General features: G+C 46.5%; 1 protein-coding gene across 2 annotated transcripts; it reads right to left on the reverse strand.

The window, feature by feature from the left end:
• Positions 1–5,908: 5,908 nt before the first annotated feature.
• On the reverse strand, positions 5,909–13,359 carry EIF5 (eukaryotic translation initiation factor 5). 2 transcript variants are annotated; one of them, XM_084270420.1, is made up of 11 exons: positions 13,037–13,359; positions 10,756–10,958; positions 10,355–10,376; positions 9,963–10,135; positions 9,519–9,630; positions 8,810–8,949; positions 8,163–8,321; positions 7,826–7,987; positions 7,409–7,573; positions 7,010–7,144; positions 5,909–6,309 (listed from the first exon to the last, which is right to left on the reverse strand). In XM_084270420.1, the coding sequence occupies exons 1-11, from the start codon at positions 13,056–13,058 to the stop codon at positions 6,217–6,219; spliced, it is 1,386 nt and encodes a 461-aa protein (XP_084126546.1). In that variant the 5' UTR covers positions 13,059–13,359; the 3' UTR covers positions 5,909–6,216. The 2 variants fall into 2 exon arrangements, with proteins under 2 accessions (XP_084126546.1, XP_084126547.1); XM_084270421.1 differs by lacking the exon at positions 13,037–13,359 and adding an exon at positions 11,460–11,509 and having other exon boundaries at positions 10,355–10,436; positions 10,679–10,958.
• Positions 13,360–18,938: the final 5,579 nt, after the last annotated feature.

Here is an 18,938-nt window from a genome sequence, read left to right on the forward strand (position 1 = left end):
CTCCACTGGGAAGCATCCAGCCTGACTTGCTTACAGAAAGTTTTCCCTTCCCTTTTCCTGTACTGCTCCACCTAATGTTCCTCAGGAGGTTGGTGTGCTCCTGACTGTAGCTTGAGTGGATTCGGTTACTGCCTTGATCTGAACTCATGGGACCTGGCTGACGCTCAACTTGTTTAAAATGGTTCTTCTCATTTTGTGAAAAGTCCAAGACTTTTCTTAAACTTGCCCCTTCTGCATTCTGGATCTTACGTAGGAGTCTTTCAGCAGAATAAAGGGAAACTAAAGTGTAGCCATCCTGTTCGTGGAGAAGGCGGGGAGAATGCAAACTCCTGGATTAAATGCCAGGTGATAAATAAGAATCTATAAGAGATTGTCTAAAATCCCATGACTTTCCCATGCAGAGTGTATTCTCCTGTCATTGCAGCTGTGCTCCTGCTCCCCGTTTCCCCCCAGGTGTGCTTGCCCACCAACCACAACCACAACCACCCACAGCTCCTCTGGCTCATGACAGAGAATATGAGCCCAGGCTGAGGGGACAATGGAGGCAGGAGGTGGAAGCTTCAAATGCAGATTGCCCAGCGTCAGAGGCCACATGGAAAACTCTTATTTAGCCTTTTCCTATGCAAACTGCCAGGTTCACAAATTGCATCCCTGTCCTTGAGAGTGATCGTTAATTAATTAATAATTTATTAACAGTCCCCTGACAACACAGGGCTGGGATTCTCCTGGGGAAATACACTCCCCTCGCGTTTCTTTTAAAGATGCCAGATGTCTGCCTTAATTGCACAGCTCCAGAGCCAAACTCTGTTGACGTCAGTGCTGTCAGCTGGGGTTTATTAATATCAGGTAGATAAAAAAATCAGTATCAAGCAAAAAATTCAGAGAGAATGGTACAGCACCCCCACAAACCTCCCCTTGAGGAGTTCCTGGTGCTGATGCTTCCCTTATCTGTGCTGTATGGCCGGAGTGCCTGTGACCCTAGGCTCAGACCAGAGCTCTCCTTTGTCATCGTCTCCTCCCCCTTGAGAAAACCCCCCACGCTGCACAGAAAATGCATCTACCACAGCAGGAATGAGATAAGATTAGCAGTGGGAAAGCCAGCACTCCCCAGCTCTGGCCTCAGAAGGTGTCAGGGACTCTGGAGTAGGACCAGGCTCTGCCACCTCTTCCCCCACCTCACAGGTGCGTGTCTGCCTGTGCTCAAGGTCAGCTCCAATATGGTGTGGCCAAAACCTTGGAGCTGAGCGGTGCAGCAGCAGCAGTGTGAGAAAGAGTTGGGAGAATTCCAGTCTGGGGCCTCCCCACCTTGGCATTTCGGCTGGGGCCCTCGTAATGCTTGCACACCCACGTGGGGCATGCCTGTGCCCAGCCATGGGCCTTGCTCACCTTGGCCTTGTCTGAGCTGGCTTCACCCTGGACATGCCCCATCACAATGGCTCTGCACAGCCATCTCTGGAGCCTAATGCCATCCCATTCACAGAAAGCTGGGATGCAGCTTTATGCTGAAGCTAAATCACTGAAGAGCCTTTGCTGTTCAGTAAGCACTGACTTAGAAGCACATGCAAGTAGAGAAAACAATGTCTGGGAAAGGTGGTTGAACATTTATTGGATTTCCCTGACACTCATGGCAAAGGGAGGGACTGTTCCCTCTGATTTACTGACACTGATTGGGTGAACCTGTTTCTTGGGTTCCTAACCCAAGATAGCCAGGGTTTTTTTCCTCTTTCCTTTGAAGAACAGCAGGGAGTCGCAGAATTTTACTGAGTTCAAAGCAGCATCGCCTGAGTGCTGAGGTCATGTCCTGGATGGGTGTCAACTGGAACAGGTCTAAGGAAGCTGTGTTAGTCTGCACTGGGTGAGGAAGCGGTGTCCAGGGAAAGCAGGTCCACAGCACCAGAACAGCTCCTCACCAAGTCCAGTTCTGGAGACAGACTCTTGACATTCCCATGGTAGCACGATGATTGTCTTCGAAATGAAAAACACAGACAATGTCAGCAGCCTGTCAAGCATGTCGGCAATCCCAGCAGCTCCAAAACCTTTGTAAGACTTCAGCTGAAAGTTAAACATGCAAAGAGTATTTCACAGATAAGCCTTTGAAGAGCATTGCTTTCAAGCTGCTTTTTATTGTCTTCTGGAGTTTCTGTTCCACATTTTCATGGTTCAGTGGTGTTACTGAATGCCAAGGAGTCAATCCTCAGCAACAGTCCTCTGAAGCTCTTTTGGACTAGGCAGTTTGAGAAGAAAATGGCTGCCACAGTTTGGAAGACTAATTGGTGTGTCAGCTGCTACTTTTCCATCTCTCCTTTCCGTTGCTATTCACTGGTTTCACTGGAAGCCCAGAATCACAGTGATCTTTTTTAACTACCCTGTAGTAACCCTCAGAGGAAAGGACAGCTTCATTACAGACTGCTACATTAACTCCTCTTCAGCCATACCTCTTCCTTTCAAACATCAAGGTTCAGAACTCGTGCAACTGGGACACACCCACATACCAAAGGCGATTTAAGTTATTAATTGACTCTTTTAACTGTGTGGTCCATCTGGCCAGCAACAAATCTACAAGCTGTTTGACTTGGGTGGAGATCAGCATCTTTCAGCAAGCATCTCAACCCAAAGAACAAGGAAGGTCATAGTGGTGCTCCACACAAGTGATGCCTCATGCACGTGACCCCACGGAGCGAGTGTTTTAAACCCCATTTAAAAAGGCGACCTCTGGGAGAGCTGCATTGTGGCTGCACTGGCTGGGGCAGCCACTACCACAGCAAGGGGAAATGAAAAGCATTTGGCACGTTACTATGCCTACTGTGATCCCTTCAAATCACTTTTCCCTCCTCTTTAGCTACTGCCATGCTACCAGCCCATGCTGTACGCTCAGCAGCACAGAGCACCCTTTTCTATAATACATCTACCACACCCAGCGGAGAGAGGCCCTGGCCTCCAACGCCAATTTTTAGGCTCTCACAAAAGTAAAACAAAGAGGATTTCAGACTCCAGTTGAAGCTGCTGAGCTCCTTTCATCTGCTGGTGGTGCTGCCCCAAGCAGAGCCATCAGCTGAGAAGCTCCCGGGTGTGTGGGATGCAGAGAAGCTGCAGCAAAGCTCCCCTCACAAGCTCCTGGAGGGAGAGGGAGGTGTGTAAAGCCAAGGCACAGAGCTGTCATTAGACCACCTGTGTGCCGAATCACAGCACTCACGTGTGGGTCTTTAAATTGAGAGTCTGTAGTATAAAGTGAGAGAAGTTACTCAACACTTACACTCTTTCCTTTCCAGGTGACAGGAGGCTCTTTGAAGGTCAGAGTGGATTGTATCTTACACCAGGTTGCCTTCTGAAGGTGTACTTTTTACTTCATCAGACAGCAACAAATTCAGGCTCAGAAAACCAAGTCGGACTTCCTCCTCCTCTAAAGAAATGCTAACGAACCAAACACTTTTATTAACTGGTGGAATCCTCAATTAACAGGCAGGGATGGAAAAAGCAACACGTACCTGAGAATAGGGTGAGAAGTGTAACGCAGTGCCAGGACTTTCAAAGCCAGTGGTTGGCCTCAGTGCTTCTAGAAGCACCCCCACAGCTGAATATTACACTTTATACCCTGTGGGCTGCCACAGACAAGGACACTTTCACTCCCCACACAAACAGAAAACTGGTTTTTTTCTGTGATTTCCTAGCTGCCTGACTGGAGGGAACTGGTCTGCCTTGCTAGTCACTAAGCCTTGGGGTGGAAAAAAAGAGAATATCCCCTTTGGTGGCAGCCTGCAATCGCCATCAAGTCTGCTGTAGAATGAAATCAGCTACATGTTCAGTGAAACTCCTCTGTGTTGCAGCTGGAAGCAGCCAACATCACACAATACATACTGCAGATGGGGCACATTCCAGAGAGGGTATCAACTGGGGTCTGCCCAGCTGCCTCTGCAGACCCAACACGGCCCAACCAATCAGTTTGGTGAATATGCAGACCTGTATTAGCTCAGAACTGGGCCCAGGGAATTGTGAGAGGGTGCTGTGTCCACCCTAGAGACCTCTCATGCAGTGAGTTGGGGCCACAGCATCTCTCACCATTGCCACAGTGACATGCTCCTGGCAAAGCACAGGGCTTCTCCTTGCTCCCTCTGCATGCAGGAATTCCGCTCAGGAAGGCAAAGCCCACTCAAACCCTTGCCCCAAGAACCTGACCAAGGTACAAGCAGCCACCTCCCACTACAACTCCTGACAACTGATTCCTCGCAAAGCCGGAATCGAAACACAACAGCCTTGGTGACTATGAAGCAGGTATCCTGTATTGCAGCGCTGGGCACACAGGGGAGTGCTCCTCGGAATGTGTGCACTGATTAAAGCCAAATTGCTCATATTTATGTAGAGTTAATCTGTATCTTCATTATAATTTCTAAGAAAAGGCAGGGTTATGCAAATTATTTCCAGGAAGCACAAGTGAAAGAAGAGAAATCTTTACCCATGTCACCAACAACTCCAACACCCCACCTGTAGACACAATTCAGCAGGAAGCCCAGGGCCAAATTAAACCTTGCCTCCACCTAGGTAAGTGTTTTAACCCTTTTTTCCCTGCCACCACCCCTGAATTCCTAGCCTTTTGCTTTTTAAAAAGTCCCAGATTCCAGTCTTTTACTTGCTACCCATACAGACTGAATCCTAGCCAGTTTTCTACAGCAGCACCAGGCAAAATTGCTCAGCTCTGCAAGAGTGACACTGCACTCAGCCAGCACTTCTTCAGAGCACCTCAACCTTTGACTCTGCTTCCAGCCTGGCAAGCTAACCTCAGTGCTCCCACCTGCAATGGAACTCTGCATGAGATGAGGTTTCTGCTGCAGAGGTTACAGGAGGGTTAATAACTCATCTTCCAGGTTCCCAACAGGCACAGCAACTGACACTTTTAAATACAAGACCAGTTTAAACAGAAATGAGAACACTTTTTTTTTCTAAAGAGAAAGCACCCAGGACTAAACTTATGTTTAAATTAAAAATTGTATCTTTGCACTACTGCAGTAAAGAACATTTTCCAAGGCTTCACCCCACCTTTCTAACCCCATTTACTGCATTTGTTACTGTTAAGTGACAGCTTGATGCTGGGGCCACCTGCAAATAAGGCCACAGACCTACACCCAGTTTTAGAGAGGAAAGCCTGCAGCTCACATAACCAGCAGAGTCTACCCCTTCATCCAAGTTCTGCTGAAACAATTTAATTAGGAAAAGCAGCTCTAGGCACAAGCCTCCCTTCCTAATCTTCCCCCAGTGATGAAAATTAACTTTTATCACTCTTGATTTTCTCACAGCAACAGGCTGAGGGCCAACATGCCCCCTCCCCAAGTCCCCCAACTGACCAAGCCTTCTGGGCTGCTGCTCACCGTCACATCTTTACCCAAATTTATAGACCAGGCTGACATTCACCCTTTAAGAGAACAGGGCAACCCAGCATGGGCAGGTAGGAGCTACAGACCTCTCCTCCAGAGCTAAGCAGGTCAGCTCCACACAGCAGCTCCCACTCTCCTCCCTCCCCCATCCAAGCAGGACCAGAGCAGCATACAGAGCTGTGCTCCCTGAGCTCTCCTCAAGAGCACCTGCATTTAATGAAGCTGTTGGAAACATGAGAATCACCACCCACCCACCCAAACCAAACTTACATGGTTAGCACCTGTGGCAGGTTTGTTAAAGCCTGCAAGGATCCCACAGTGGCCTTCTTACACGCAGCTGGCATCTGCACACTGCAGATTAACACCTGCTTCTTGCCCAGGTTTCACATCTTCAGTGCTGCAACAGCCTCTAAGCTAAGGCTGCTTTTCTTTAATTAAAAAATAATTGCTCAAGCAAGTGGGGTGGTTTTGTCTCGAGCTTTTGCACATTTCAGCAAGTTGTAAATACTTGCAGAACAATTAAGGGAGTTGAGAGTCACAAATGAAGATTGACCAAAACCAAATCCTTTATTTCCACAACTGTATAAATGTGCTCCAAGTATGTGTCCCAACACAAGTTAGAAAAACAAAGTAGAACATGCCAGTTGCAAACTAGATCAGTTCACCGACGTGCTGACTCCTTGGTATTAGGCTTAGTTACACAAGACCAGTCACAGTAAAAAGATACATTTTAGAGTACAAAGAGTAGCAGAATGTTAAGCCATTTCAGCTTGTGCACATACAAGTCACACTTCTGGCAGAAAATGCAGAGAAGTTTGCATTATTATGCTGGAAGCTATGTTGCATCACTTTAAATGGCATCGATATCAATGTCATCATCTTTACTGTTTGCAGGCTTCACAGTTTCAACTTTAGGTACACTGGCAGTTGTAGAGTACACCACCTGTGGAGACAAGACACTGTTAATACAGGCCCTACTGCCATCCTTAAGCATTAGAGTAACATGAGGAGTTGAAACACCTGCCCTCCTGTCACCATTAGCACCATGCTCTGAAATGTACTGCTCAGAACCTCCCAGCACAAGGGCTGATGTTCTATGGAGAACTTGCCTTCAATCTGCTCGAACTATGACTACACCTGAACATCAGACCTTGTAAGGCAGAAGTGTGCATGTGTCTGTAGTAAGCAGAATCTCTTCTACAGAAAGTACTACTACTTGGAGAACGAAATCCCACATGCAAAAAAAGAAAGAGCCCCAGACAGCTGAAGTGTAGCTAACAGATTTTATCTAGGCCTAAACTGTGAGGAAAGCCCTGGCAGTTGTTATCCATCCCCCACCCCTTTTAAAACACAAGGCTTTATGCACAACACCTCTTTCCAATCTTCTGCTACATTAATTACTACTGTGTAGCTGATGGAACCATTCCACAGCACAAGTCTTTGGCTATGCAACACACCCATACTGTCACAGAAGTGGCCTTAGGCAGACAAGTGACAGTGTAGTAGAAGTGCTCTGGCAAAGCACAAGCAAGGAGTGTTCTGCTGTTCCCAATGTGCACACTACTATGGGAAGTACACAATTCTATAGCATAGCAGGACAAAGTACAAGGCTGCACTGTTCATGGTAAGTGAGCCTTTCCTACCTCTATGTTTTCATCTTCATCTTCTTCTTCATTACCGGAAGATTCTTCTTCAGCTTCCTTTAGCCATTTAATAAATGGTTCTGCTTTGACACGGATTTCTTTGGCAAGTTCCTTTGAAACATATTTCTTTGAGGCCTGAAAGACACAAGTACAGAGACTTAACACTGAAGCATCAAACCACATTCAGACATAGCCAGAGCCTAAGTTGGGACTTTTAACCTCACCCCACGCCCCCGAGCAGCCTGATTTTGAAGGGAGGTTTCTTCCCCACAGTAACTACTCTCATAGGAGCTGTGGGAAGATGTGCATGCAAGAAGCTACACCAGAGTGGTGAAACCAGATGCTATATGCTATGTTCAGATAATTCACTGGTGCAGTGTGTGAAACACTACCCCTTACCTTTTCTGCCCAGCCAAGGATGACTTCTTCTTCCAGAAGATCTGCATCATACATTTCCTTCAAAATATGTGGTATTTTAGAAATAAGCTGAGACTGATGCATGGCTACCACACACTCAAAGCCATGGAGAAGGTACCTCTGAGCCTTCTTGTTGTTGTGGCAGAACTAGAATTGTGACAAAACAGAAGCCACTGAATTAACTTTTTTTCCTCTTCAAAAAAAGCATCTGCTCTCAGTGAGACAGCAATGTTACAATAGCTCATACTTTCCCTCCCAGCATTTTCCTTTAGTAATGGTTTCAAAACAAAACCCTACAAAAATAAGTCTTTCCCACAGCACCAATCCAGAACAGAGTCAAATATTTGTGACAAACCCCACACAGCAGCTGTTACACTGGGTGCAGGGAAGACTGCTTACACGAAGGAAGTGACGCCTGTATTTCCTTATCTGTTCACGAATCTTTTCGTCGAAAAGGACTTCAGTGAGAACTAGCGGGCCCATAGCCTTCACATCCAGTCTCTCTGCTTCTGCTACAATGTCTTTGTCAGAAGTATCAATGACACCTTCTTCCTTCTTTTTCTGCAAGACAGGAACCGATACAAGTGTTTTAAGGCTACTGAGTTCTGTGTCAGTGTTGTAATGCACCACTTCCTTCCTCACCCCTGGTGAAGCCTGGACTCTATTAGGAGCTTAAGCAGCTTACTACTCTTAGTCTCCTTCCCAATGTTTTGTATGACTACCACAGAACATTCACCTTCACAAAATCGAACAGAATGTTGACTCTCTCCTCCACTGTTCTTTCCAGGTCTTCACTAAGTGTGAGGTTCTTTGCATGGTCACTAATTTCATCCATTCTACGCCTCTGGGCTTCTTCTGTTGTGTCTTCACCCCAGTCGTCATCATCATCCTCCTCCTAAAATACCAAGCCAACAAGAGATTCATGTAACAACCTTAGCTTGAGTGTTCTTTCTAGATATAGACTTGAGTACTTTCAAAACTTGAGTCTTTCATTTTCCCCTAAAGGAGAGGTCATGCTATGACTGGCAAGTCAAAGAGAACAAAGGGCAGATGGGGGGCAACAGTAATGACATGTGTTTGTAGCCATCCACAGGATTTCTTAAGCAGTGCTGAAACACCCTATCTAGTACAGTCACTAGATATTCCTGAATTATAAAGGGACATGCAGCTTTCACCTAGCCAGAAGTACATATATCGTTACTGGGGTGGTAATGAAGCTGCTGTAGAGGGAAGATGGAGGTACTTTTATTCCAGCAGGGAAGCTCTGGATACAGCAAGAGCTTCTCCTGCAATGTTGACGTGCAAGGAATACCAGTAATTTAGTGGTTTATATCCAAGTAAAACACCACACACCCTCATCTCCCCACTTTCCCCTTAACTTACCACAACCTGTGGAGGGGTAATCTCCTCTGGTGGTGGGGGTGGAAGTGTCTCGTTGCTGGACACAGAACCATTCTCTTTGTCCTTGCCTTTTCTGTTCTTCTTCTCCTTTTCTTTCTTTCCTGTACCAGTGTCACTACTTTCTGCAAGTGAATATTTGTGGTTTAATTTTCACTAGTTCTTTAAGTGCCTGAACTATTGCAACTCCACCAAATGCCCATGCCTAACAAAAAAGCTTGTCCAAGTCTATATAACAGGTGACCTCACAAAGCAGAGACCCCTGGAATAGGTTAGACTTTTCTATTCTAGCAAGCTTAAATTGCAGCAGGCAACTAGATGCTTACTACAGAGTGTTGCTTGCACAGAACAAGTACATTACAGTTAGCATCTATCACACTGCTCTTACTTCAAAGGCAAAGCTACAACAAGCTCTCTGTGCCTAGCTCTCTTCCATTTCTTATCTTAAAGATTTGTTCAGCACAAACATAACAAACCATCTACTCAGGAAGGATATGGTATCACAGGGGAAGACACTGCTTATGCAAACTATGAATACAGCTGCTTCATTCTCACCAATAAACATACTCTAAAACGTAAAAAGGCTCCAGTATACTCCTAATTACATGTAAGCTATTTGTCTTACGTACTTCACTAAAGGCATGGACACTGAGTAAGTTCCCTTTACCCCCACTGAACAAGGTACAACACTTACCAGGTGGGTTTTTGAGAATGAACGTGCAGAGTTTATGGTTTGTGTCAAGCATGCCTCGATAGCCACAGGCTTTGCAAGAGTTACCTATAGTTTGTTTCTTAGGATTGACATGCTGTAAAAGAGGAACCACCTCCAGTTAGCATACCTCTTACAGTGCTATTACACATTAAAGCCTAAACCTGATGCTTACATTATCACCTCCACAGGATTAAGCCAGAGGTTTAAATACTTCCTATCACCCCCAACAGAGCAAGTTTACAGCTACCAGTTTAGCTCAGAAGTTTTGAGCTGGTTTAAATACAAAACCTTCCCAGAGGGGAGCATGTGCATACTGTATTTTCTCTTCATAGATATTTGAGTCAGCTATCAACTTTGCACCACTTCTATAAGCATCTAATGACGTTTCCCATAGTGCTACCATTATCACAGATGGAGAACACTCACCAGATCAGTTTCAGGATTCTCACACTCAGGACAGAGAACAAATTTTTTAATGAATCCATCCAACATGTCTTGCAGCTTATTCGCCTCATGAGATCCATTGACAATGTAACGGTCATTCTTAACATCAAACTGGGTCTGTGCTCCCAGCTCACAACCAAAAAATTTGGTAGGATCTGTAAAGACAGTATAATAACCAACACTGCCCTATTTTCACTGTGACTTTCAACAGCAAGTAAACAGACTATTAGCTTCTGTTCATTATTTCATCCTGAGATAATAACATTTCTTCCCCACAAATCTTGAAAGAATGGCTATTTATGCTTTATTAGCTACTTAATACTATTCACCTCAAGCAACACAAACAAACATTGCTGTCACTCCAGATTACTTACACGTTGGAGGCCGATTAAGCGCCTTTGCAACGTCAACCATGTTGACTATAACCGTCTTTATTCCATTTCCTTTGCCCTCCACCTAAAGAGAAGAAGTGTTTTAGTTGACTGCCAAACCCACTGTGTGTATTCCACACTTTGCTACATCACAGTTCTGCTTTGAAGCATCTTAGAAAAGCTAATGTGCATCTAAGTCTGAACAGGAAGGAAGAGAATCCTCTGTCCTCTGGCTAAACATTATCACCACCTCCCACCTCTCTTCCTCCTCTACCAAGAGAGGAAGTAGTGTAAAACTCTGCTTATCACTAACAGCTTGTAAGTTACCTTGGCAATCAGACGGGGCATTTTGTAGCGATAGAACTGATCTGACACACTGCGGTTGACGTTGACAGACATTTTGCCTTATTAGTAGCTTTATCAATAAGATGAAGAGATCTTTGATTGCAGTTTTTTGGTATCTTCTGTCTGGAGAAGACGGGATGACATAAACGACTGCAAGAGTTCTCGGTCTCTGACATGAAAAAATTTTCGCCACTGAGGCTGTAAGGTTCTTGCTTGTACGCTATGTTTCCCCAATACAGGTACCAGTGGCTGCGCAACAGCTCTGCAAGTGTTAATAAACAGAGAGGAAATTAAGTTTCTTACATACACCAACCAGATCTTGCTACAGAAGTATACAAGAGACTGCTTAGCATGAAATATATTCTTTATGCTACGGCTTTGATTTGTAAAACTGGAAACAATAACCTGGTATCGTTAAGTAACTTCTCAACTACACCACAAAGCCTTCCACCCTCTTCTTTCTTACTACCCAAAAATCACTGAGCAACTTAAGACTATTTTCTGTACTTCTAAAGAGCTGGGATCAATAAGGAGGAGAAAAGAACACTGCTCAACTATGGAGACCAATGGTTTTTGCACCAAGAGGGTCATGGGATATGTTTCAGGCTGCAGGGCAGAGGAAATCAGATCTGGGAAAGAGTTTCAAATTCCACATCATAGCGTGACCCTACCACATAAACTTAAGTCTGTCAGAACGTTGAGAAGTACCAGCAAGATGAAGCAGCAGCTATCTGTAGCCCAACATAATTTTCACGTGGCTTACCAGGTTTTTGGACCGGAGTGGTAAAGAGTTGAAAATTAGGTAATTCTCCCTCTCACTTATGCATTCTCATAGCAGCTTCTCTTGAGTTTTGACTTAACCATAAGCCTGATAGTCTGACATAAGTTGCTTCGTTGCAGAAAGCCTAGCAATGCAGAGGTACAGAGCAGTGCGGCAGCTTTTCCAGTTGATTTTTTTTTTCCTCTTAGGGTAGGGGGGGAGGAAGAGGAAGGAGGATGAATCCTATTATTAAAGTTGCCTTAAGCAGTATTTACATATTTAAATTAACATGTGCCTCTATAATCAGATCTAAGAGTATTTAAGCCACAACTGGTTGACTACACAGGCAACTGTGACTACAGCATGGCTATTTTGACACGTCATCATGTTATCATTAATGACAGAAGCGGTGACACATTAAAATAGCCTTCTTGGTATTACACATAAGAGCCCGTCTATGGGTTCCACACCATCTGATACCCTCTGGTCAAACGCTGATTTTTATTTTTTCTTTAAAAAAAACACGAGAAGCGAGCAGATTTGCACGTGTCTTGTGTTCTACATTAGCCCAGACACAGTTTTGCCCTTCCTCAGCAAATCGTACACCGAGAACTTCTGCTTTAAGCACAAAACGTCCTTCTCCAAGATGCCTCTAAAAGGAGCCACCACGTGACCCGACCGCGTGCTTGCAGCGGCCATGAGGACGCAGGTATCTCGGTGACTGAGCATGAGCTCTCATAAAGAACGTGCCGTTTCCCCTCCTTCCAGATTACAGCTTTTGTCTGCTGTAGACTGAAGCTCCCTCTCCTGGTCCCTAGGACACCTCATGACAAGCACCACCTCCCCACCCCCATGCTATGCAGAGGAAAAAGCGGGAAGGCACATCGACTCCCTGCTTCAAAGCAGCGTTTCCCCGCCCCACTCAGCCCTGTGATGAGTCATAAATGCAGCAATTAAGCACTGAGTCAGCCCTGGAAGAGACGGGGGAAGTCACCTCCAGCCACGCATGCGCTCTCCAGCCGCGAGAGGGGGGACTCTCCGCGGCCGCCCACCTCCTTGTCCCCCGTACCCCCCCCCCCGGGGCTAACCCCTGAACAGCGGTGACCCCCCTGCCGCCGCCTCCTCCTCCCGCCCCCCCTCACCCCCCCTCCCGGGGCGGGTTTGTAACTGCGCCACAGCTCCCCCGCCGCGCGCCCCCTCCCCGCCCGCCCACCGCACGGGAGGCGCGGCCCCCGCCGCCGCCATCTTGTCTCGTCGCATGGCGGCGGTGGGCAATTAAGAAGAGAAAATTCAAAATAGCAATAAAAAAAAAAGAGAAATAAACCCAAATCAACCGTCAAACAGGTATAATTGAAGCGTTGGCGCTTCTGGTTTGATAGGTTTTTTTTCCTAGTTCCTCTTCCCCTTATCGAGGTCCCCCACACTTGGTTACACAAAACCTCCCCCACGGGTCAGCGTTTATCGACAACCCGACACCCCAGCCCAACCTAAGACACCCGCTTCCCCCACCTTCCCAGAACCCCAACCCTCCTCTAAATCCCGGCTGCCCTCAGCCTCCCTAGCCCAGTATTACTACTCACCGTTTTCGTCCAATAAAGACATAAACCCAACGCTGCTCGCCCCGGGCTGCGACGAAGCCGAGTATGCGAGGAGAACAAGGCCGTGGGGGCGCTTATATCCAGACGGAGGGAGGCGGAGGCGGACGCCGCAGCCTCCGGGTCCCGGCGTCCTGAGGCGGGCGGTATCAGCAGCGACAGCAGTGCCGGGCAATCTGCGGGCAAGACACAATCAGGGGCATCGTTAGTGGCGGCACCTGTGAGGAGAGGGAGGAGGAGGAGGGGGGAGAAAAGGGAAGGGGGGAGGGAGAGGCTGCGGCCGACGCGCAGCTCAGGCAGAAGGGGGCGGTTGTTGGGACCCCAGCAATGGCTGCCCCGTACTCACCTCTAGAATGTTCTCGCTCTGACTGAACAACGCCAAAGCTGGGATCAATCAGCCAACGGCGTGCCCCGCCCTCCAGGCTCCCTATTGGCTTACCGCTCGTCTTGGGACGAAACTACTGGCTGGAGCCTCACCGCCCTCCCCATCCACTGGCGGCGGTCGCCATCAATCAAGGCACCCCCGGCTTGGCCTCCCTCCCCCTCTGCCCTCCCCCCGCCATTGCCCCTAAGGACATCGCGTCTACATCAAGCGAGTCTCGCGATGGGACGGGACGAGTTGCGAGAGGTTGCCCGGGCTGGCTGAGAGGGGCTGGGCCCGGGCCGTGGCGCGGGGTTCCCCGCAGCCTCCCCGCTCTTCCTGCCGAGTGTGCTGAGGGACTTCGCCCGCGTCCCTCGCTGCCGCCAGCGCCACTTCGCGCCCTGCTGCAGGGAGTGGCCCTTCGCCTTCCCCTCAGGGCCGCCATCTCTCATGAGCCTGGAAGAGCCGCTCGCGTTTGGGCCGGGCCCGCGCAGGCGGCGCGGGGCAGAGCAGGCCCGGGGCAGGACGGTGGCGTCTCCCGGGCTGGCTGAGGCGCGTCGGGCCGCGCTTCTGGTGAGGCAGAGCCCGCAGTGCTGCAGGAGTCAGCACTGGGGTGGGTTTCGACTCGTGCCAGAACGGCGGTGCCGAAGGCTTGGCATCACAGCGATGGCGTTTACAGATCATGTAAAGCAGTCGCGTTGCTGGCTGAAGCCGTGTCTTTGCCGCACAGCCTGCTTTGGGAGCACAGGAAGGAGCTCACTCAGCTTCGGGTAGCTCTGCGTGCTTGGGCTGCCTTACAAAGGATGATGTAATCACTGTGTGCATAGACTCAGTATTAAATACCGCCAGCTCTCCCTAGCTGACTTGGGACCCCGGATGAAATACGTGTTTGGAGCTACATTCACTTAAAAGGCAGGAATCTTTGGTCCTTCCCTGCCTCCTCTTTCAACTCTCCACACTTCCACTATCACAGAATTAATGTATTTTGGACATTTTAGAATGTGAATAATGTTCAAGTGGCAAAGAACATATTTATTTATTTTTTTACTTTATGAATTAAGCTATGAGCCAACTCTTACCCCTGTAAATACTCCACAGCAGAATACTCGTTGTCTCTCACTATGTCTTACTGAATGATGTAAAGTTTCTTGATGACTATGTGGGTGTAGAGGGAAAGAGAGGGAACGAGGATAAAACTAGTAGTGACATTAAATAATGTCATGCACTCTAAATCTCTTCCTGCCTGAAGTTTGTTATGAAGCATAGGTTTCATCTGACTTTGGTGACACACTGATGTGGTCAAAGGAAACACCCCTCCTGTTGAACCTTCAAGTACATTACGAACTATTTTGGTGTGATATACAAAAGAACTGCATTTACATATGAAGGCGACTGATAAATGAGGTTTTCTTAGAAATAAAACCTGTGCTATCGTTATGAACACTTCAGTGACACACAGTAATAAAAATCTTACTCCCTCAGCTGGAGCAACCCCAGATAAATGTGCACATCTCAGTGCTTTGTAACAAGACCCTCCTACGTGATAGCTGCTGCTCTAGATACTCTCTTCCAGCCTGCAGAATAGCCATTCTTTGGGGCCAAAAAACCATTCTGTAAAACGTCAGACGAGTCTGGTTTGGACTTCACTATCTGCCTTTGAAAAAGGTAAAAATTCTTCAGGATATGTTAAATGTCTCCTTGATAAATACACAGCAACACTTCACACTTCTTAAAACATGAGGAAGAGGTTTAGGGCAAAATAAGGAAGCATCTCCTAAATATGTGAGGCTTGGCAGTTACCATGAGGGGGGAAAAAATCATAAAAATGTGGGAGGCAAGAAAAGCACAGCAGGAACTCCTTTGCTGTGAAAATATGCAGCATATATAACTTGCTAAATGCCTCCTGCCTGTGGCTTTAGTTCCATGCTACAACACCTATGAGGTTAATAAATCACGAGTGTTAAAGCCTACTGCTGCCAACACCACTTTATTGAGCAGCAAAAGGGAAAAGAGACCCTGGATTTGGTGCTATTTGACGTAGCAACTCTGAACAGTTATGATTAGTAGCATAAAGAAGGATTGTGTATATATATATGTATATATGTAGTATGTAGATTGACATCATTAAAGAGTTACCTTGTAAGACACTATTCCTTCTCCAAGAAGCAGCTCCCATCCTGATGAAGGCATATGATAAACTCTTGGATTATACAACACAGACTAAAATTTTGGATTGTTTTCTTCTTGGTGCCTAGTAGTTGAATTTTTTTTTTTTCCCTCACCAGAACAATTCATTTATATTAAATGTTGGATACTAAATATTTCTACTGAGTCTTCATATTTACAGCTTCTTCATTTTAGTGTTTTGTGGTTTGGACAAGACAGAAAATAATTCCTCTCCTCCCACTTCAAAATGCCATGGTTTTGTGAATTCTGAAGTTCACAGTTCACGTTGCTTGTGTGACCTGCAAAATACAGACCACCTGTGTGCTTTGCATTTCATCAGTAGAAACCAAGCAGGTTTTGTATATGTTTCTGTAGGTAAGGCATTTTAAGTGGTACTAGTAAATGAGGCTTTGGGAGTGGTTTCATGTCTGAGAATAGGAAGTTTTCTGCAGCGGATCTTAGAGTGCATTTCCTTATCACAGAAATGCTTTATTATTGTTCAGTTCAGCATTGAACAATTCAAGATTGTTCTATGTTGCCTTGGTCAGTTTTTATTAAAAATAACAAAGACTCAATGCCTGTGATAATGAAGCAAAATCAAAATTTCATTGAAAACCTTCATATAGGTCTGTATTTAAAATGTAAATCTTAAAAACTGTGCGTTGTAATCATGTGTGCTTACACTCTCTGACAGACAAGGTTGTGTCCTGCCTGCAGTTTATTCTTCAGCAAGTTTGGCATCTATCAGCGATGTGGTTGGCCATAAACATAACCCTACCTCAGTACCCACTTGGTTACCTTGGCCTTGAAGAATGTTTGTTCTGTTCTGTAAGCTGGACGTGTTATTTCCCAGTGTCTGGCTCAGAGCTGTTATTTTGTCCAGTGCAGGCAGGAGCCCTTAGCAGCTGAGTAAGCGATTCCTCATCGTGCATATTCATGGATTTGTCTGCAATTTCAGTCATTTCAGAAGACGGCAGGAGGGCCAAGATTATGTGCAGCTACACTGAACCCTGCGTAGCACCAGACTTTCTTCTTCCTATCTTGGAAATGTGTAGAGAAAGTTTAATTATTTACATGCCAGGTTTGAATATGCAACCTTTGGGGAAGCACGAGTCCAAAATCCATCAGGGTTGACACTAGACACTGATCAGGAGCAAGGGCAGAGGATAATTCTGCTTTTGCTGTTCAGAAGCTCCACATTCATTGCTGTCTGGCACCTCACAGTTCATCTTGGGGAGACCCACTTTGTGAAGCACATTCCTTTCCATGCTCTGTAGCTTCATCATTCTTGTAGCTATTATTAGTAGTTTAGGAATTAGTCGATAGAAAAAAAGGAGAGCAAGTATAGGTACACATACAGCCATTATTTACCGTAGCTATTTTTGTTGCTTCTATTACTGTGCAGAAATGCTAAAATCTGCCAGCTAGTGTTTGGGTCTGAGTGCCCTGAAAGGGCTCAGTGTTCAGCTGACAGCATGAGGCAGGTTCTGCCCCAAATCTGTTGCTCCATCTCAAAAGACACAGTAGGGCTCCCTCCAGCTCTCCCTCTTCCAGTGTGTGTCTGCTCAGGTAAGGGAGGCACCTTGGCAAGGAGAAGCAACCAGCTTTCTCTGCAAAACATAAACTAGTGTTTGATAGCTGTAAATGTTAAGGGAAGAGGATGCTTTTTCTGTATCCCAGGCTTCCTATCAGGATGCAATATGGGGATGAATACAGGCTGGCTGGGTAGGGGAGCGGTGCTAAGGGGATGCTGGGCCTGGCTCTCCTGTCGGTGCTGCTCAATATGAGCCCCACACACGGTCACCTTCCAAGGCTGCCCAGCTCTACCAACACTATATATCACCAAGTATACCAAGGACATTCACCACATTGCATGAAACAGGGTAGGGGGTGGCTTTCCAGAGCATCACCAAATCTAACAGGCCTCTTGTCTCTGGCTTCAATGAATAAGCTAAGGTGGGCAGAGAACATCTTGGCTCTGTCTGGGTGTATGTTTGTTGAACACCCTTTCCAATATAATAGTAGTAACGTACTGTTTCTTAGACCAACTGGTACATCTGGACGAACTAGCAAGCTTCCTGAACAGCTGAGTAATACCCATCCACGTGGGCTGAGAGAAGGGCAAAGGGTCTCCATGTGCATCGCTGAGTTTCAAGCAGTGTGCATCAGAAAAGTGGGTGTTTGGGCTCTCAGGCTGCATGTACTCAGTGGCCATTGGAGTGGTCTCGCTGTGTTTGCCAGGGCACCATGGATTTTCAGCATGGTATTTATTTTTTAACGGGAATGTGTTGATTTCCTTTGCGTGCTTTTTCTGTGTTGATGCTTTTACCTTTGGCATTGCACTTGGCTGGTTCTTTGTCTGTGGAAGGAATCTGTTGGGAATTTTACAGGCAGTAGTTATTTGGATGAAAGGACAAAATAAAACATCATTTTGAGCAAAGAAGACCAGGCTGTGGTTAAAAAGGCAAATAAAGGCAAACTCACAGAAATGAATGAAGAGTGCAGATGGGGTGGAAATTCAGTCAGGAAGTGAGTTTAGCACAGTTCAGAGGTCTGTGAAAGAGGGATGGCCCTGGTTTGCAAAGCTGTCTTTTCTCCATGTGTCTCAGCAGTAGGTGGAAGCGTTGGTGATGGGAGTTGGAGAAGCCAGGTTTCCCCAGTTTGTCCAGGTAGCAGCTTTGGCTGTGGGCCTAATTGACAACCACTAGCTTCATCCAGCAGTTGCGTGCTTGTGGTTGGCAAATCTGCCTGCTACATTTATACAACTGCTGAAAGAAGTGGATGTGGAAGATAAGGAGTCCCTGGGGAATATAGCTTCCAGCTGAGAACATGCTGTCAAAGCTGCCTGCATGTTCATTACGCCCATTAGCAACCACTGCATTTACATTCCCCTGCTACTTGTCATAGCCAGGCTTCAGACATCAATATCTGTCTGCTTGTGCATTAAGTTAAATCTCTCTTCCAGTATCGTCCTAGCGATTTACGCTTTCATTTCCTTTCATTACAGAAATCGGGTCCTCTGCAGCTCTCATGTGCTTTGCCAACACCTCCACATACACATCCTCTCTCATCCTTTGGCCTCTGACAGCCTGGCAACCAGCGCTGTGATTATCAGTATTAATTTCCCAGCAGATGTAACTCTATTAGTAAAAGAGAGCAATGGTGCTTAGAGTTACCTATTGGCTTTCTGCTTTTTCTAGGGGAAGGTGTGGTAGCCCCTGGTTTTGAGACCTTCTCTCCAGAACCTCCTCCCAGTCTGGGGAGACCTTGGAGGTCTTGAGCACGCTCAACGCCCTGCTCCTGTGTGTAGAAATTTGTGGCTGCTGAGCTAGTTTCTGGGGCTCTGCACTGCTTTTTGCA

Source organism: Gallinula chloropus (genome assembly GCF_964237585.1).
Source record: "Gallinula chloropus genome assembly, chromosome: 14".
NCBI lineage: Eukaryota > Metazoa > Chordata > Aves > Gruiformes > Rallidae > Gallinula > Gallinula chloropus.

Coding starts and splice junctions, on each gene's coding strand:
- EIF5 (XM_084270420.1), bottom strand. CDS start 13,058: ATGTCTTTATTGGACGAAAACG. Junction 10,136..10,354: donor GCTTAATCGGCCTCCAACGT/GTAAGTAATCTG, acceptor CTGTCTTTACAG/ATCCTACCAAATTTTTTGGT. Junction 7,145..7,408: donor TCCTTGGCTGGGCAGAAAAG/GTAAGGGGTAGT, acceptor TGTGTCTTTCAG/GCCTCAAAGAAATATGTTTC.